The sequence below is a fragment of the Rosa rugosa genome, chromosome 6, assembly GCF_958449725.1.
Source record: "Rosa rugosa chromosome 6, drRosRugo1.1, whole genome shotgun sequence".
Lineage (NCBI taxonomy): Eukaryota > Viridiplantae > Streptophyta > Magnoliopsida > Rosales > Rosaceae > Rosa > Rosa rugosa.
The window spans coordinates 21,135,952-21,153,898 of record NC_084825.1 but is presented as its reverse complement, the minus strand read 5'-3'; the positions used below and the strand labels follow the sequence as shown (position 1 = coordinate 21,153,898).

Sequence of the window (17,947 nt, the reverse complement as noted above, 5' to 3'; positions counted from 1 at the left end):
ATCAAATGCTGTGCATCATCACTCTGTAAACCTCATAATCGTAAGGAATCGTACCAGTATAGTAACCATCATTTAGGAACTGTCCATTGTATCACAGATGGCAAGTGATGGTGATCCTATCAAATATTTTGGTAGATATGAACAAATAGTGTCAGCACTAAGATATTTCCTTTCAAAGAGAAGGTAAATATTAATTCTTTTTACCGCTTTGTCATTTTTCTTGAGATTTTACGCTTGAGCCTTTTTAAAGGAGTTCTTGAATCGTGCCACAGAAGCTGTCTACAGAAGACAACCAGAGTCAACAACTCAAGAATTACCATGGTAGACGGGTAATTGAAGATGTATTTCCACCACAACAATTGGTCTGATTACCACGGTAGAAAACTGCAATCTGATTAATACCATGTCTAACACTGATGCATACTGTTAATGAAGCTGGATATATGCTTCATTGGGCTGTCAACTTGTGTGGGGTGAAATTATAAGGAAATCCACTCCATGAGAAACAATGTTAGCCGAGGGTCTAGCTTGTTTTACATGTAAATCTCTTCAAATTATGATTGTAAACCGATCTACTCATGTAGCTAGTATCTTCTTTGTGCGCTGTGCATTTGCTAGGATTTATGAAAAATTTGTGTAAAGATCACCTAAAGAAGTTTGTTTTCGATGTTATGTTGTCTAGCCTATCCATTTTCTTTGAGTATCTGGAATGAGCAGTGTTTGAGTCAACAATCTCAGCTAGCAGATGGAACTGAGAAATTTCACAATATCCAATACCTTTCTCTCAATGTGTCTTTATTGACAACGGAAAATAGAGGTTTGGGAAAAGAAATTAATTGATTTTCATATTTTACTTTTTATACTCTTATTGTTTGCTGGCTATTGTACTTCCATGCATTTGAGCCAGAATAGGTTGGGATTGGGACTGAAACTGATAGACTCGCACTGCTAGCTATCAAAGCTCAGATGGATCATAATCGCCTCCAACTCAAGAGCTCTCGGAATGAATCTATTCACTTTTGCCTTTGGCACGGCATCACCTGCAGTGACATCATCAAAGAGTCACCATGCATGCTAGACCTACAGTCTCAGAATTTGGTTGGTTCCATATCTCCCCACACAGGAAACTTAGGCAACTAGAGCTCCAGAACAATAGTTGTAGTTTTGGACATCAAATCCTTCCGCAAATTGGCCGTTTGCATATGACTCAAGGCTTTGTGTCTGGATAAGAATTCACTTCGTGGCTATATTTCTACTAGGATATCTAGCTGTTTAGCCTCATGTATCTTGATCTCGGTTACAACAAGCTAGTATGTATCTTGTTTTGCGGATATCACCCAAATAAGAACAACAGGAAGAGCAAGAAGCGCATCGGCAAGTGGCCTATTTGACTGGTTATCCCTTGAAGACCAGGTACAGATACCATTCAATAGATTCTATACATTCAGTACTTCATTTTCTGACTCCCAGACAAATTCAGTACTTCAGGCCTGAAGTATGAGCGCTAGACTTAAACCTTAAATAACGAACAAGTAGCAGCTAGCAACCTCAATACATAGCAAACCAGAGTTCAAACATTATCACAGTATTTTGATCATTCAAGTCCAAGACCAGTATCAATACTAAAAGTTCCCCATCCGGCCATTTACTAAACAAGTGACGTCAAATTTGAAGCAGCAACTACAAAATCTGCATTGTGTTGTGGGCTTTAAAGGCCAAATAATATTGCTTATCCTCACTTAACCAAGCTAAAATAGAAGATAACGTTGCTGACTCTTGGTATACAGTTACCTATTTCATGGTGAACAAATTCCAGATAAAAATCCTACCATCTGGTACAAAATCAATTGGATAGGAATCGTCCAATCACCATTATCATAACTAACAATCTATAGTGAAAAAATCAAGAACGTTAAATGAGTACTGCAGGATTATTAGATAAACAACCAGGTCTTGCTGCATACAGTGGCGCATGCCACGTATGTTGTCAATGAATAAGCTTACACCTTAAAAGCAAGTCCATCTCTCTAAATACACAGGCAGTCAAGCAAACTGATATTTGAAACAGTAACAAAACTAGCTGAGTTGGTGGTAATCTCAGTATTGACTACCCTAACAGATTTACATCCATATTCATATGGTATTGGATGAAAGAAAATAAATTGGCATCTAGGTAAGATTAACAGTGCAACGGAGAGTGATAACGAGACAATAAGCATCGGTGAAGGGTATATATCCCTAGTTGGGTAGGTTTCAAAATCAACTCTCTCACAATCTTAACCACATTTTCTGGACTTCTTTGTCCCCTGTGCAGATACACAAGTATATATTAATAGAATCAGAACTACGTTTCAGATACTCGAGCACTACTGGTAAGATCTAATAATGAGATCCATCTTTTTATGGTAACCAGATAAGTCATCAACTACTCTGCAAGGCAGACCGGTCGACAATCTTAAAAATATGTTCCTCATGTCCCTTGGCATGCACTTTCATCTTATGCAAGGTCTAAGCCATCACCTTAAAACCAAGGAGTAATTTATGTTCAAGCTGTAATGAATGTGATTGTACGATTTGTGTCCTGTTTTCAGCTTAATGAAAAACAGATACTTGAGCACTACTGGTAAGATCTAATAATTTATGTAATTATTGTGACCTGTTTTTCAACCTAAAGTTCTTGTAAAAATATTTAGATGCTCATTTGATACTCCATGTTGGGAAAACTACATTTAAATCAGTAAATTTAACCAGAGTGGTTAAAAGGCACAAAAGAGACTAGCAAGTTAAGAGCACATGAATGTGACCATATGCATGTCATAGCCTACTCCAACAAATTCAGTTCACAGTAAAGACAGAAGTGGCTAGTACAAGACTATCCACCATTCCTCTACATAACTGATTTCTTAGAAATCCAACCACCACAGGATATATTCTAGAATCTAAAATATGAAGAAAGGTTTGTTTTTGTACCTGAATTTCAAGAATTTATATAGACACCAATTTCTTTGACAAACTTTTTGTATCACCTATCACGCACCAACAATCTGAATCATTTATACTTGAACACGGCCACAAACTAACAAACTCACAATGTAACCAGAAAGCTACAACCTCCCATTCCCTTCCATGAACCAACAATCATGACCAAATTGAATACACCCAACAGATAATGTAGGATTAAAATTTAAACCAAATATATCCCTTGACCATTTGAGGAAAGAGAAAGGACACTAATCTAACAAGCATATATCAGACAACAGAATATTATACAAGATAATATTAGGGTAACACAAAATAATCAAAAAGGAATTAAGGTGAGCCACCGCAGCTCAATGAGCAACTATTATACAAAGTCAGAAATAAAAGCAATAATAAGAACTGTGCATGATCTAAACTAAAACTAGGAGTTATATCTATCATGGAGAATTTATCCACAGTACAAGAATACATAAGGTCCAAAAATTTAATGAGCATTCATCATTAAGGGTTACAGAAACCTGGTGAGTACAATAAATGCCTAATTGATACACATCCATCAATCTATTACATCGCAACTTCTATGAAGTAGATAGCAGATGTAGCAGGCCAAACAAACAGTTTACCATGACTAGTTAATTGGAGGAACCATGTTAGCAACATCAATCAATTCATTCCATGAGATAAAAAAAATTAAAAAATTAAAAAATAAAAAAACTAATAGTGACTTGCTTGAATTAAGAATCATAAGGTTCAATGGCCCAAGACCATGTAAGGACAACATGAATCAATATAATGCAATAATGTATACAGTCTGACTATCCACATTCCACGTTAGTCTACAGAGGACAACAAAAGAGATCCAGACAATCATGAAACTATATGCTTTGATGGCTCGATATATCCACTCACCGAAGCTACTCAAGCTAGTAAAAGTACAATAAGAGGCATCCAAAGATGCAAGATCCTCATCAAAATTTCAATTCACAAGAATCTAGCAGAAAAAATCCCTCAAGAATCTTGCTTCAGATAAAAAAATTTGGTACTTTTCGAGGAGAACAAACTTTCAACTCTAAAGTATGCACAGACAAATGAGCCTACTTTTGATATCAATCAGAAACCATTAAACAACTCAGGGAGGCAAAACACACAACACAGAAACACATCAAGTCAAATCCATCAAATTTCATAGAGATGCCAAACAACAAAGATCCCATCTTTTTAGTAATTCACTTCAGACAAATATTAAACAATATAGCCCATTCTCATCACCATTTGTTGTTCCTCCAGAAGGGCTTCAAGTAGTACACTGTAAGAAGCTTCTTCAATAAAACGCCAGCCCTTTACTCCATAAAGGTCTTTAGAATTTTTTTTTAATCTCACTGAAACAGTATCTGAATCTGTGAACCACTATTCCAGAAAATTTATTCCTCTCCAAAGGTTAGCCCAAGAGATCTAATCCCTACTCTGATACCATTTGTCACACCCAAATACAATCTAGATTGATCGGGGTGTGACAGTTAAGCTTTCGGATATTCAGAACTCCTTAACTTTCATTCTAATGGTTCAATACCAGTTCCAGTTTCAAACTTGCAGAATCATGAACTTACAAGGCAACAATCTCAGGGGTTCCATGCCCAACAATATAGCCTGAATGAGTTCTCTGTTGGAACTGCAGCTTGGGCAAGATCAATTGAATGGTTCAATGCCAACTCCAGTTTCAAAGTTGCAGAATTATGAACTTTGAAGGCAACAATCTCAGAGGTTCCATCCACAACACTATAGCCTCAATCAAGGAAGGTGCATAATTTCAAAAGAAATCCGCCAGGAATGCCTGATTCTGCCTGGACAGCACGAACACAATCAAAAATGGCTCCTCAACCCCAACAAAAGAGGGAGCACCAATGTTTTGATTGTAATTTCATGCATGTCAACATCTTTGCAGATTGCTTTAAATCTCAGCAGCAATCTTTTCGAATGACCAATCTGACTACTCTTTCCAAGCTCACTACATTAGAAACTTGGGACCTCTCTAAAAACCAATTATCGGGTCAGATACCCTTGTATTTAGGGATCAATTGGTAGCCTTGACACAATTGTTACTCAATGATGTAATTCCACCATTTAATTCTTGGGTCAGGGTCACCGGGTATCAAGGCTACAATGCCAGCACAACAGGAGAAAGGAAGATCACATAAATTCGAAATAACAAATCCCTCAGAAATGCCTGATTTCCGCCTGGACAGCACAAAGACAATGAAAAATAGTTCCTCAACCCCAACAAAAGATTTGCAGGAGGGAGCACCAATAATTCAATTGTAAATTCATGCATGTCTCTTAGATTACTAAAATTTTCATCATTGGGATAAATGCCTAACAAACTTCAAGCAGAGACAAATCGAAGGGTCTAATCAAGATTATATCAGAGATTGATAACAAAAGAGTGAACTGTATCATATGGTAAACCATTCTTACATGTTAGAGGACTTGTTTTTCAAATGGCCAATTGCGGACAGCAAACATGAGAACCCATCATCTGAAATGATCTCAAAGACGAAGCCCACCACCGCGAATACCAATTTGCCCTTTCCAATTCATCTGCAAAACAAGAGTTAAAACCCTAGAATCAAAATCGAAAAGAATCAAGATTCAATTGTTGACAGAAACCCTAGCTTTTGAGGGTTTAATTATCGATCGAAGAAGAATGAAAAGAAAGGGGAAAACTTTGAGAATTTACCTTCTGTGGTGTGGTGCGGTGAAGTGAAAGTGAAATCCATCTCTGGGATCTGAAAATCTGAAATGGCTCTCTCTCTCTCTGTCTCCCTTCTCTTTCTCTCTCTGCAAAACGGAGAGCAACTCAATTCTCTCTGTAAATATTATTTAAGGTAGTTGATCACTAAGTCCCTCTGGGATATACCACTTATATGAAGGTTTTGTTTGATGGACGGGGTAAATACCAAAAACAGAGCATACCTAGACTATCGAAATCATTTCTATGATCGACTAAAACAGTGTGAAAGTTAGCCTGTAGATAGTTAAATGCTATAACTCAATGACAAATCAGTTGCTACAGGAGTGACAGGACATTCTTTAATCTATAAATATGCTCATAGCTACCTTAAGGTCTCACAATATGCAGATAATTCCACCATTCAGTGGTGGAGGTTCTGATATATCTTGCAAATGTGAAGCCAGTTTCAAATCTGAAGCAACTGTTCATGAGTATTAGAATATATGAGTATCACAAAGTGTAAAAGAATACATTACTAAATAGATTGAAACAAGATTAATACAAATTCCCTAGACAATCCAGGTCAACTTAACATTTATGAGCTGCAACAACGTAAGAATATCCTGTTGAGAACTAAATATGCTCAATCAATTGCTACTGGGCATTATAGTCTGTAAATATGCAAATCATTACTTCAAGATCTCAGATGATGCAGATAACTCCAACTTGAGTAGTGGAGGTTTATCTAATATACATACATTTGAAGCCAGCTTTTCATTCTGCAACCCCTGCTTCATGGATCTGGCTAAAAACTAGGGAATCCGTCAAACCCCAGACCACCTGGGCACAAACCATGGGCCTGACAGTTTTTTTCTTTTCTCAAGGAACCTAAAGCCTGACCATAGTTGGTAATTCTGAATTTGCATCTATTACTATATCTGAGTTCAATACATTCCCTCTACCAACGTTAAGCTGTAAAATGTTTGGGAGAAAGTGAAGTTAAAGTTCATAGAATTCTAAGATTATATATCTAAACTTCAGACGAAAGATGTTCTTACAATTTGCCAGCTACCTAGACCTCTTACTACATAATTATGTTTGACTATAGATCAAAACATGAAAGTAATTACTAGCACAGGCACTACTCTGTCAGTTACAGACATGAAATGACTATAATATCGAGTTTGTCCAATGTTCATGCACAATTATTTTCCCACTTCCTAATGTCAATTTACGATTTATGATCCACCAACAATGTAAACTTCAGCCTGTAGAGCACTAAGTACTGCAACTCAATAACCAAACAATCGATTCTGGGCATTCTAGTACCTCATAATTTACCTGAAACTCTCATGCAATTTAGATAATTCCACCTTGATTGATAGGAGTTCATCTCATATTCCACATATTTAAACTTGGTATTGAATTTGCATATATCACTATATTTTCTGCAAACATGTTAAAGAAAACATTAAAAACAAATTAATAAATAAATTTGAGCACTAGAATAGTTATCTACCTCTAGATCTCCCAGATATTATCTAAAGAAAATTAGAACTGAACTACACATAGTAGATTTCTTATGATTTGCCAGCTGAGTAAACCTCTGAGTACAAAGAAACAAGGCTCAAACATAAAAAAGATAAACCAACAGACATGACCTGGCATTAAAGATATCTTTGAACACTACCATCATTATAAATTCCTACATGTAAAGTTGTCACTGATATTTGACCTAATATTATGTTCAGTATTAACATCAGAATGGGTTCACAACCTAACCCATGACTGGAACTCCATAGAAAAGAGAACATGAGAGAGAAAATCTAAGCAATGAACAACAAACAAAAGAGAATAATAAATGGGTAACATCATAAATCTTGATTTGTAGAGTTAATGAGGGACATGTTGGTCGTGGTTGGTAACCAGGGCAACATGCTCAACTGTTCTGCTTATTCAGTGCTCAGACTTTGAGACTGTCTTTCGAAAGTAAATACAATCAGACAATCAGAACTACAGGTTCTCAACTCTAATAAGTTGCTTAACCATTATTACATTTGTATATTTTAACCTTGCAAACTTTTTTCTTCGACAAGAAATTATTGTTTTTTGTCAAGATGATACTCAGTAGTTAAACATTATCGTTCCTTATCAAATCAAAGAAAATGTGCAATACTGAAGAAAGCAATATACTCCAACACAAAAATCATTCTATAACAAGCACATGATAACTAAGGAGTAATATATCTAATGGATAATTTTAGAGTCTGTTTTACTAGTATTAGTGCATATCTAGCACATGTTTTAAAAATAATAATAGTTAACAACCAATTAGGTTGCCAACTAACTTATCAGAGAATTCAATTTAGAACTGACCTAAATGCATTCTTCCAAACACAAGGTTCCAGTGGCTGGAAATATAATTATAATTTATAAACAATCAGGTTGGCCTAAAGCATTCAGCTCCACCTGCAGTAGGTATAATGCATTCACCAGTTCTAATAATTCAAAATCAGTAAGGTTACAATGTGGATAAAGCTATTCAACTTATGGTGTGGGAACCTTACAAAGTATTATAGGTTGAAATATAAAATAATTAGAACTATATATGGAGGGCAGGAGAGTCAGAGAACAAACAGCAATATAAATTTCATTCAATTTCAAAAAAAAAAAAAAATTGTTAATTTACATTGGTTTCTTCTTGTTACTATATCACAAAAAACTGCCTACCATCAGAGCCAAAAAGTCATTGGCGCTCAACATGATGACATCGGCAAGTATGTCAATACCTCATTTAGAGATAAAAACAAGTAGTTCTTTTATCTTCATCTCTCTTATTTTTAATCCTTATTTTGGTAGGACAAGTATATAAAATATGCTAAAGGGGATGGGGTTAGTTTGGAATTAAAAAAATCAATAAAGAACAAGTTTGGGAGATATTCATTTGCTTAGGACCGATTCCAAGCAGCTCAACAATTATGAGAAATGATCTGGTTACTGAAGGCATAAAAATCATGTATAACAGAAAAAGAACAAAAGAAGGTAAATAGATCTGAAATTTAAAGAGTGAGGTAAACTGTTACTTACAAATCAATAAATTTATACATCAGGGTGTACATTCAGATGGATGGACAGAGAGTTCATGGTAACTAATTCCACATTGGTTTGTCAAGGGCGTATATTTCCTTTCTCTCTCTAGCTATCAAGTATCAAACGGTCTACATCTCTGAGTTCTTCAAAAGGTTTAGGTAGAAGATTTTCTACCTTGCAAATTTTCCTTTTTCTGCTGAGGTGGACGAGGCCCTAAGAGTTTTAGATCAAAACTAGCTCCAGAAACCATTGAGGGTTGGACCAAAATATCATAAGTCTTTGCAGAGAGGTGAATGCCCTGGTTTTGAGCCCTCAAATATAACTCGTATGCAAGCCTTGGTTTACCTTCTTTAGCAAGAGCCTCAATCATCATTTCATAGGTAACATTGTTTGGAGGAATATTGTTAGCTTTCATCCGATCAAACCAGTCATATGCATCAGCACTGCTTGAATCATTTCGTGCACAGCCACTAATAATTGCATTGTATGTGACTACCGTTGGCTCAATCCCTGATGAAACCATCTCTTGAACAATGGTCTCTACCAAATTAAATTTTCCTTGTCCACTGAAAACTGAGGCCATGATTGTGTATGCATACAGATTGGGTTTTACACCAACCTTGATCATATGTTCCCATACCTGGCGGGCCTCATCATAGAGTTTCCCCTTTTCAAGGGCACTGAGCAAGGCCCCATAAGAAAGGATTGTGGGTTTTTGACCTTGTTCTACCATTCTTTTAAAAATCTGGACAGCAGCAGACGTTTCTGCAGCCTTGGAACAGGCAACTAGAACTGCATTCCATTCCTTACTTCTCGGTTTAAGACCTTTCTCTTCCATCTTGTTGAGCAACCTGACACCCCATCTCCAAATTCCCTTTTTTCTAGCAGCAGTCAGAAGAACATTAAAGTGAGATACTACCAATTCATATGACATGTTATTTGGCTTTGGCCCCTTGTCCAACATATCCTCATAAATCTCCAAAGCTGCCCACCATTTCTTAGCCTTTCCCATCACCCAAATAACGTGATTACAGACAGATAGACTTATTTCAGAATGCCTTTCTCTTATCCTACTATACAATTCTTTTGCCACATTATAATGGTCTCCACGGGTACAAGCCCACAAAAGGCGCTCATGTTCTGCCCGACCAAGTGGAACCCCAGCATTATCCATCTTTACTAGAAGTTTTAGCACATTGATGCTTAAATTATCATCCATCACAATCCACCGCCGCATCACTTGGTAGCAAACGCGTTTTGTAAAGTTCTCAAGCTTTAGAAACTCAGTTTCCCAGTCTTCTTCTGAAACTTTACTTATATCACCATTACGATACTTTTCTCTGACCTCGACAAAGAACTCTAAGGCTCCGATTCCATCTTGCATTCTCTGATAAGCCAGCAATGCTGTAGAGTAGGTCACTGAAGATGGAATCAAGCCCTTCTTCTGAATATCCTCAAGAACATCAAGAGCCTTACTACTTAGTCCTTGTTCTACATAAATTGCCATTATAGTATTGTAAGTTATAACATTCGGTTCCACCCCTTCCTGCGTCATATCAGCCAAGACTTTATCCATTTCTCCAAACTGTTTAGACTGCTTCACTGCACCCAATAGACTATTAAAGATAAATAAGTTTGGGGTAATCATACCATTAGTTTCTTCCTTCCTCCTCTTAAGCCATTCAACAACAGCAAATGCGGAATCCATCAACTTGTCTCTTCCAAAACCCCTGATCATGGACGAAAATACTTGAAGGGGCAAATTACCCTTGTCCTTCAGAACCTCTTCCACATCATCTGCTGTTTTCGCAAACTGTAAGCTCGATGCCAGCACACGCACATCAACAATTTCACTCTCCTCAATTCCCTCCACAACAACATCCTTGCTCTCACATTCCCCTAACAACCCATGTTGCGATTTGTCTACACTAATCTCATTCCCAATAGCTTGTTCCTCCAAAGCCCACGCCGACACAAAAGAAGAGCCCTTATTGAGCTCACAATTGCCAGCAAGTCTAAGTTCAGAGTACCTAGAAACACTCCCACATCCAAAACCAAATTTGAAAACTGCACTAGTTGGACCATAGCAAACAGGAAAAGCAAGACCCCACATCTTTTTTCTTCTCCTTCTCCGAGTACTAAGTTTACAAGAACCCAACTGGGGGAGTATCCAGGTTTCAGCTCTAGATGGCAGGGTGATTAAAGCTTGCATCTTTCTTTGGTAAAGTTTACAACTTGGGGATTAGATAATTGGCAGTAAAGTTCTCATCTTTACAAAAAGAGTAAAGCTTTAAGTAGACCAGAAACAAGAGGAATGAGGCTATGGAGAAGATGGGTAGTGCATTCGTACCTGAAACTCCAGAATTGCAAAGCCAGCTGAGTTGAGTTGTGGTCTTGTTTCTCAGTGACGTTGTGGTTTTCTCCCAGCCATTCAATTCTAAGCACCAGCAGTTTCAAACCCCTATTCAAAAAAAAAAAAAAAAAAGCACCAGCAGTTTCAAACTGAAGGCCTTTCGGTCGGGTCGGGTCGGGCCGTCTGACCAACTAGTGACCCGGGGATCAGAATTGCAACACGTGTTCTTACACGGCAAAGGACTGTCTCGGCTCGGCTACGCTCTGTGACCGGCTAATCCCTTTTCCTCTTTGATATTGACAATAAAAAAAAAAAAAAGGAAAAAAAATTGAGATAAAAGAAGGCAGAATTATATAAATGGCTACTGAATTTTTACTCATTTGATATTTTAATCACTCACTTTTCAAAAATATCACTTTAATTACTTTTATTTTGGTCATTCCATCAATTTTGTCTGTTAAAACTCGTAGATATTTTGGTCAAAATGCTATTTATATTTTCTTTTTTCTGCTCTATATTTTTTCCATCAGTTTTGCACTTTTTTTTTTTTTTTTAATTTGGAGTTCATTAAATGGAAATCCAAATAAATGACAATTAGGATCCGATAAGTAATATATAAAACCACAATCTTGATCGAGCTTCGAACTCAATCATTGTCGTTTGTAAATAGAAACAAATAAAAAAAGTAAGAAGTGAATGAATAGATCTTGATAGCAAATAACAACATATTTGACAGCAATGACTAAATTGAATTGCATTGTTAAATTTGAATGAAAAAAGTGATATTTTGAAAAACCAGTGACCAAAATATCTAATGGGTTATAGTTTAGTGACTATTTATGTAATATGTAATATATTTAAAAGAATAGAGCTTATCAGCAAAAACAGATATTTTTAATGGAAATACCCTCTATATATTAAAATGAAAACTAAATTAAATAGACAGGAAAAACATATAAAAACCACAAAATAACAAACAAAAAAAATTTTAAAAAGACCCATAAAATTCACTTAAGAGCGTAACATTCACTTCCTTTGAAAAGAGCGTAACATTCACATCCTCTAAAAAATAAAATTTTAAAAAAAAAAAACGACCAAAGTCCGAAACAGTTCTGAGACCAAAAGAAAAACAAACGACAGGTTCATTTCCCTAGTTATAATTGATTTGGGTCGCCTCTCTCTCAGTCTCAGTGCCTAGTACTCTATACTAGTAGCAGCAGTAGGGTTTTCCAAAACCCCAGAACCCAATTCCTCACTCTCTTCAGTCTTCAGGTAATCTTTCTCAAGCTTCACTCTTTCTATCATTTCCAGCACTTCTGCCTCTATATTTTCCTTTACAAAACCATTCTTTGTTTGAGCCTATACACTCTTACTGTTATCTCTAGATTCTTCATTTCTCCGAACTCCACTTCTTGGTTGTTGGATTTTCGCTGTTTATATATGTGGGTTCATCATATTTTTGGTTTCTGTAGCTGTTTTTTGATTGTTAAAATTTCAAGCCTTTGTACCCATAAACCCCACACTCACTCACTCGTCTTGTGTATGCATAATTGGGGTTTATCTATACGCTTTGTTACTAATTCTGCTGTTTTTTTTTTTTTTTTTCGATTTCGCCGGTTTCATTCTCTGGGTTGTGAGAGTCTACTCCTGCAAAATTTCAGAGGAAATGTAGGAAATTGAAATACAAATGTATTTTGGATTATGAAAAGTAGTATTCAAACTCATGTCGTCTTCTTGTGCTTAATAGAATAAGGTGGTATAGTCTATGAGATATAACGAAATGAAGGTAAAAGTAAGTCGTGAGCCGTGGCGATTGTTGTGGAGAGTTGTGATGCTTTATGTTTGCAACATATAGTTGGGGATGCGCATAATGTTTTTTTTTTCATTTTGGTTCATTGTTTTAAGTTTAGTATCGGCTTCACTGATCTGTCCTTAGTTATTGAGTTTGTGTAACTCGGATTGATTTTTATTTTAGTTTTTTAATTCTAATCAGCACTGGATAATGCTTTTGTTACCTACTAGTTAGATATTGCAACAGATATTTGTGATAATAAGATCCTTTGAAGATTTACATGATTGATGCTGATTCTGATTGTGATTTTAAATATTGGTGTACTTCCTGCTTGGATAGTAATTACTTGGACATCATTCACACGTGCCAAGCTACCAGTACGGTCTATGAATATTATTTTTGTATGTCATTGTCCTGTGTATTATGTTTAGCGACTTTTCTTGTATGTTTTTGCTTACTGTGGAAGTTCTGAAAAACTTCTTTAACAAGGACTCTCTTGTTTGTAGGTTTGATTTTCGTAAGGTGGCGAGCTTTTTGAATGTAATGCATGCTATAAAGGGTGGCTGGGTTGGGCAAACATTTGCCCTAGCTAAAAAGAATGAATCTGAAGGAAGGAAGTCCCGAATTCGGCGTTCAAAGGAGGAGAGGAAGGAAATGGTTGAAGCCTTTATAAAAAAGTAAGAACATCATATTTTCTTTTTTCAGAATTGCTAGTATTGTAACTAACTGAAAAAAAAAAGTCACTGCTGTTTTATATTCAAAAATGAAGAATGTTATTGTAGTTGGGCAGGAGACTTTTGCATATGGATATCTTTTTTTAATGTTTTGCTTTCTAGATCCTCCATGTTTCAAACAAATTTCTGCATGGGCCTTCTCAAAATGTAAATTAAATTATGATTTGGTCATGTTATAGCTGGATTAAGAATGGGTTGGCATTTCTGAATTACATGAGGTAATGCTTTGATATCTTTTATTCTATGTCCAGATGAACAAAAGTAATGTCCTGTCTCAGCACTCATTAAAGACATTTTTTTCCCCTTCACTTTCCAAGTTCAGTTCGATTAACTGAAACTGATAGTTTAACATTCTTGTTGCTTAGAAATAAAATATGTACTAGTGTATCATACTTTTAATTGTGTTTAATATGGCCATTTTGGTTAGGCAGATGTAGTAAGATTGTCACTGCCTTTTGAAATTGGAGGGATATATGGGGAAAAAGAAAAATCAAAGAAGTTGGAGGGATTATTCAGCTTCAAGTCTTATGTAAAAAATGACTCCAAATTTGTTAATTTTATGAATTTCTACTTCTCTATATGTCAACTCGAAAGCAGGTCATTACAGCTGTTCTGATGCTGCTTACAGGTATCAGATTCTACACAACGGGAGTTTTCCATCACTTAATCTGACCCACAAGGAAGTTGGTGGATCTTTCTACACTGTACGAGAAATTGTCCGAGATGTAATCCAAGAAAATAGAGTGCTGGGTCCTGCTAAGTTTGTTGCAGAGGATCAGACTATTGATCAGTTCTTGGAACGTAATCCACTTGGTTCGATTGCTGCAGAACCTCAAAATGCTTTGTCAGAAGCATCAAATGATTCTCAGTTTGCCAACAATCAAAATCAGGGTACAGTTCAAGAAATGGTTTTGGCTTCTGATGGTCATTCGTTTACTCTTGAACATCAGATTCTCGACCATGGCCGAGCCATCAATGGCACTGCAGCAGAAGTGAATAGCAAAGAAGTGGAGAGTAAAGAGTTGCAAGTAACTGTGCCAGTGGAAACAGAGAAGAAGGTAGCTGAAGAATCTGTAGTTTCTGATGAGAATTGTATTTGTCATGAATATCAGATGTTTGACAATGGCGGCCAGGTAGATCAGGAAGACAAACAAACTGAGGAACTGACATGTGCAGAGCATAGAACAAGTGTGCCTTTGGAAGTAGAGAAAAATGTTGAAGAAGTTTTGGCAATATCTAGGTCTAAAGTGACCTCCATAGAAGCAGATGTAATAGTTGAGACATTCCCCTTAACGCCTGTTACTAGGACTACTGAGAGCTTGGATGGAAAGGTAGAATTAGGAAATTTTGGTATATCTACTGAGGATAAAGGAACCAAGGGGATGGGGTTAGCCACTGGTGTTGATAGTACGCTGTCGGATACAGCATATTCCGTGAATAGCTTGGTCGACGATAAAGTAGTGGTGAAAAGCCCCTTGGTTGGAAACAAATCCAGCTCAGTAAATGAGGAAGCCTTAGAAATTGTCAGAGACCCATCACTGGAGACCTCAAATTGCTCAACCCTTGAAGGAAATATTATACATGAAAAAGGAAGCACAGACCTTAAGGTCAAAGCACCTGGAAATGACGTTCCTATATCTGAGAGCTTTGAACAAATTGAAGGGACTGCTGGAGCTAAGGTATTTTTTTATTTTGAAATCCTGGAATTTTCATTTGCTCTCAAATACCAATTGTACTTTTAGATGGGTCAGTGTTATATATTCTCTGTTTTGCACTTTTCTTTTTTTTAGTCCACCACTCAAACAAATGTATAGACACATCAACAGCACAACAGAAAACCAAACAACAAAAGTTAGCAGATAGTAAGAAAAGAGAAATTCCTGAACCTTGCTGAATTAGATTCCCACAAAGAAGCCGAAAAACAGACTGTCTCCCATATGCGATCCACCATCTCACCCTCAGCAATATTGAAGATCATCTTGTTTCAATCCACACAACCCAGGAAACAGCCCTTCATAGCACATCTTCCCGAAACCATATCCTTTTCTTTCCTCCAAAACTTGTGAGAGGACTTAAGTATTCTATGAAGCAAGGCGATCCCAATCCTGTTAAGGGATAACTTTATTCGATTGGATTGCGGTGTGCTTAAAGCTTCCTACTTTTACTGTCCTATTGCATGAATCTTTTTCGGTCAAAGTAATACTAGTGATGTTGTTGGTCCAAGTTGTAGATAATACTGTGGATGGATCATTGGACCTCTTGTCCTCTCCATTTTAACCTTCATTTTTCTATTAATGAAAGTATGTTTTTTCTATTAACGAAAGTATGTTCCTTGTCAGAAGAACCAGTGTGTAGAACTCAGTTAATCTTGTTCAAAGCATGTAGGAGTAAAAAGCTCAGCCTGAAACTATTGTCAATCTATATTTGCAGATAATAAAAGCTCCAGATACAAAGAACCTTAATGGTACCAGCGTTTGCGATGGGCTGTCACAAACCAAAGAGGTGCTTGTGATTGAAGATGAAGTTGGTGTGCACTCCAGCGCAGGCTTGCAAAAAGGAAGCAACACTTTAGACAGGATTAATCTGTAAGTACATCCTTTAAATCCTTATAAGCCATTTGGTGCTTGTTTTTCTACAGATTCTAGCAATTAAACAGGCTTGTTTAGGATCCTAATATGTATTTGAATGGTTATTTTGGACAGCGAATCGTGGCAAAAGGCATCTAGAAATTCCACAAATCGAGAAGGCAAATCACTTTGGGCTGTATTTAAAGAGTATATAGACGCCATTGTGAAGTTTTGGTCTAATGAGCTTTGAGTGTACTTTGAATAATTTTTATTGCTGAGCGAACAATTTCTGTACCTGCCAGGGTTATTTGTGATTTCAGTTTTATTAGATCATCATTATCTTCTTTTATATAATGGCATGGCTAACCTCAATCTTTTCTTCTACAACTGAGCGGCTAACTTCCCATTCTAGCAAGATAGTTGTACTGTACTGCTTGGTTCTATGCTTTATAAGCAACAAATACCAGATTTTACTTCCCAAATCTTGATGACAACTTGTTACCGTAATTCCATGTCAAGACCCAACATCCTTTGGATAGGTGCATACTCTACACTAGGAGCCTAGGTAAGTTGGAAGAGCTTTAACTCATTTAGTTCAAGACCAGTAAGTGTCATTTTTTCCCTTTTCTGGCTAAAGGCTCACATGTGATTAGCAAGCCGAGTTATGAAGATGATGTTTTTCATTAAAAAAAAAAAATAGTATTTGGGGACTTCATAATTGTGAATATTTCAATTGTACTGTACTAACTACTAAATTGATTCATCATATTAAGTTGAAGATGTTTCTCAATTAGAAAGTGGATCATGTGTGTCCAAACTCTTTTTTTTTTTTTTTGAATGGAAAGGAAGATATATTCGTGTGATCAAAATGTCATACGATTGTACAAGGTCAAGCTAGGGGATCCAAAGATCACCCATTATCTTCGTTGCTCAAGTAGTGCACTGACTGCACATTTAAGAATGACTACTAGCCTAGACTACTACGCTTTGATCAATGAGAAGCTACAACACCAAAAAAAAAAACCAGTACATCCACCTAAGGTATCAATACTGGCCCTTTGACAACACTGTAACATCCTAAAGAAACAATGTGTGTCCAAACTCTCTTATTTGCATACCTTCAGCATTAATTCATGATTGAACAGTTCAAAAGTTAAACTAACACTTGAAGATCGTCTTTGCAAAAGATCAATGTAAAAAAAATCGTTTTGAGGACAGTTAGGAAAAGAAAGAAGAGGTTTCGTTTTGAGGACTTCTGGTTACGGGAGGAGGATTGTAGACAAGTCGTAGATTTGGGTTGGGATAGTGCTACTGGAGATAGTCCTTACGCTAAGATTGCAAATAAAATTACCAACACACGTGCTGCGCTACTTTCTTGGAGCCATGCACGCTTTGGGAGTTTGAAGAGGGATATCGAAGATATTAGAAAGCAATTGGGTCAGTTCTTTGAAAGGGCTCCTTCAGCGCCTCCGTGAATTACTTCAGAAAGAGCAAGTGTTTTGGAGACAGAGGTCTAGGGTTTTGTGGTTGTCCGATGGTGACATGAACACAAAATTCTTCCACTGTAGTGCGAGTAATAGAAGAAAGAAGAATATGCTTAAGGGGCTACGTGATTATAACGGAGTTTGGAGGACTGATGAGGATGAGATTGAACAGGTTGTTCTGAACTACTTTGGGGAACTATTTCAGTCATCCAGACCATCC

At 36.7% G+C, this 17,947-nt stretch overlaps 2 protein-coding genes across 7 annotated transcripts in view; one reads left to right on the top strand and one right to left on the bottom strand.

The window, feature by feature from the left end:
• The window catches only part of LOC133718212 (uncharacterized), a 42,299-nt gene extending 25,720 nt beyond the window's left edge, over positions 1-16,579 (top strand). The window contains exons 2-6 of one of the 3 annotated variants that reach the window (XM_062145031.1): positions 12,352-12,415; positions 13,449-13,619; positions 14,305-15,355; positions 16,107-16,261; positions 16,379-16,579. In XM_062145031.1, the coding sequence (XP_062001015.1) occupies positions 13,486-13,619; positions 14,305-15,355; positions 16,107-16,261; positions 16,379-16,493 (1,455 nt within the window). In that variant the 5' untranslated portion in view covers positions 12,352-12,415; positions 13,449-13,485 and the 3' untranslated portion in view covers positions 16,494-16,579. Of the gene's footprint in view, positions 1-12,279; positions 12,423-13,448; positions 13,620-14,304; positions 15,356-16,106; positions 16,262-16,378 lie in introns of those variants that run through there. The other 2 variants (XM_062145030.1, XM_062145033.1) reach the window with 2 other exon arrangements.
• Positions 5,375-11,250, bottom strand: LOC133717549 (protein LOW PHOTOSYNTHETIC EFFICIENCY 1, chloroplastic-like). 4 transcript variants are annotated; one of them, XM_062144268.1, is made up of 5 exons: positions 8,795-11,250; positions 7,049-7,155; positions 6,094-6,188; positions 5,714-5,814; positions 5,375-5,574 (listed from the first exon to the last, which is right to left on the bottom strand). In XM_062144268.1, the coding sequence occupies exon 1, from the start codon at positions 11,007-11,009 to the stop codon at positions 8,952-8,954; it is 2,058 nt and encodes a 685-aa protein (XP_062000252.1). In that variant the 5' UTR covers positions 11,010-11,250; the 3' UTR covers positions 5,375-5,574; positions 5,714-5,814; positions 6,094-6,188; positions 7,049-7,155; positions 8,795-8,951. The 4 variants fall into 4 exon arrangements, with proteins under 4 accessions (XP_062000252.1, XP_062000256.1, XP_062000254.1 ...); XM_062144272.1 differs by lacking the exon at positions 6,094-6,188 and having other exon boundaries at positions 7,037-7,155; XM_062144270.1 differs by lacking the exon at positions 6,094-6,188.
• Positions 16,580-17,947: the final 1,368 nt, after the last annotated feature.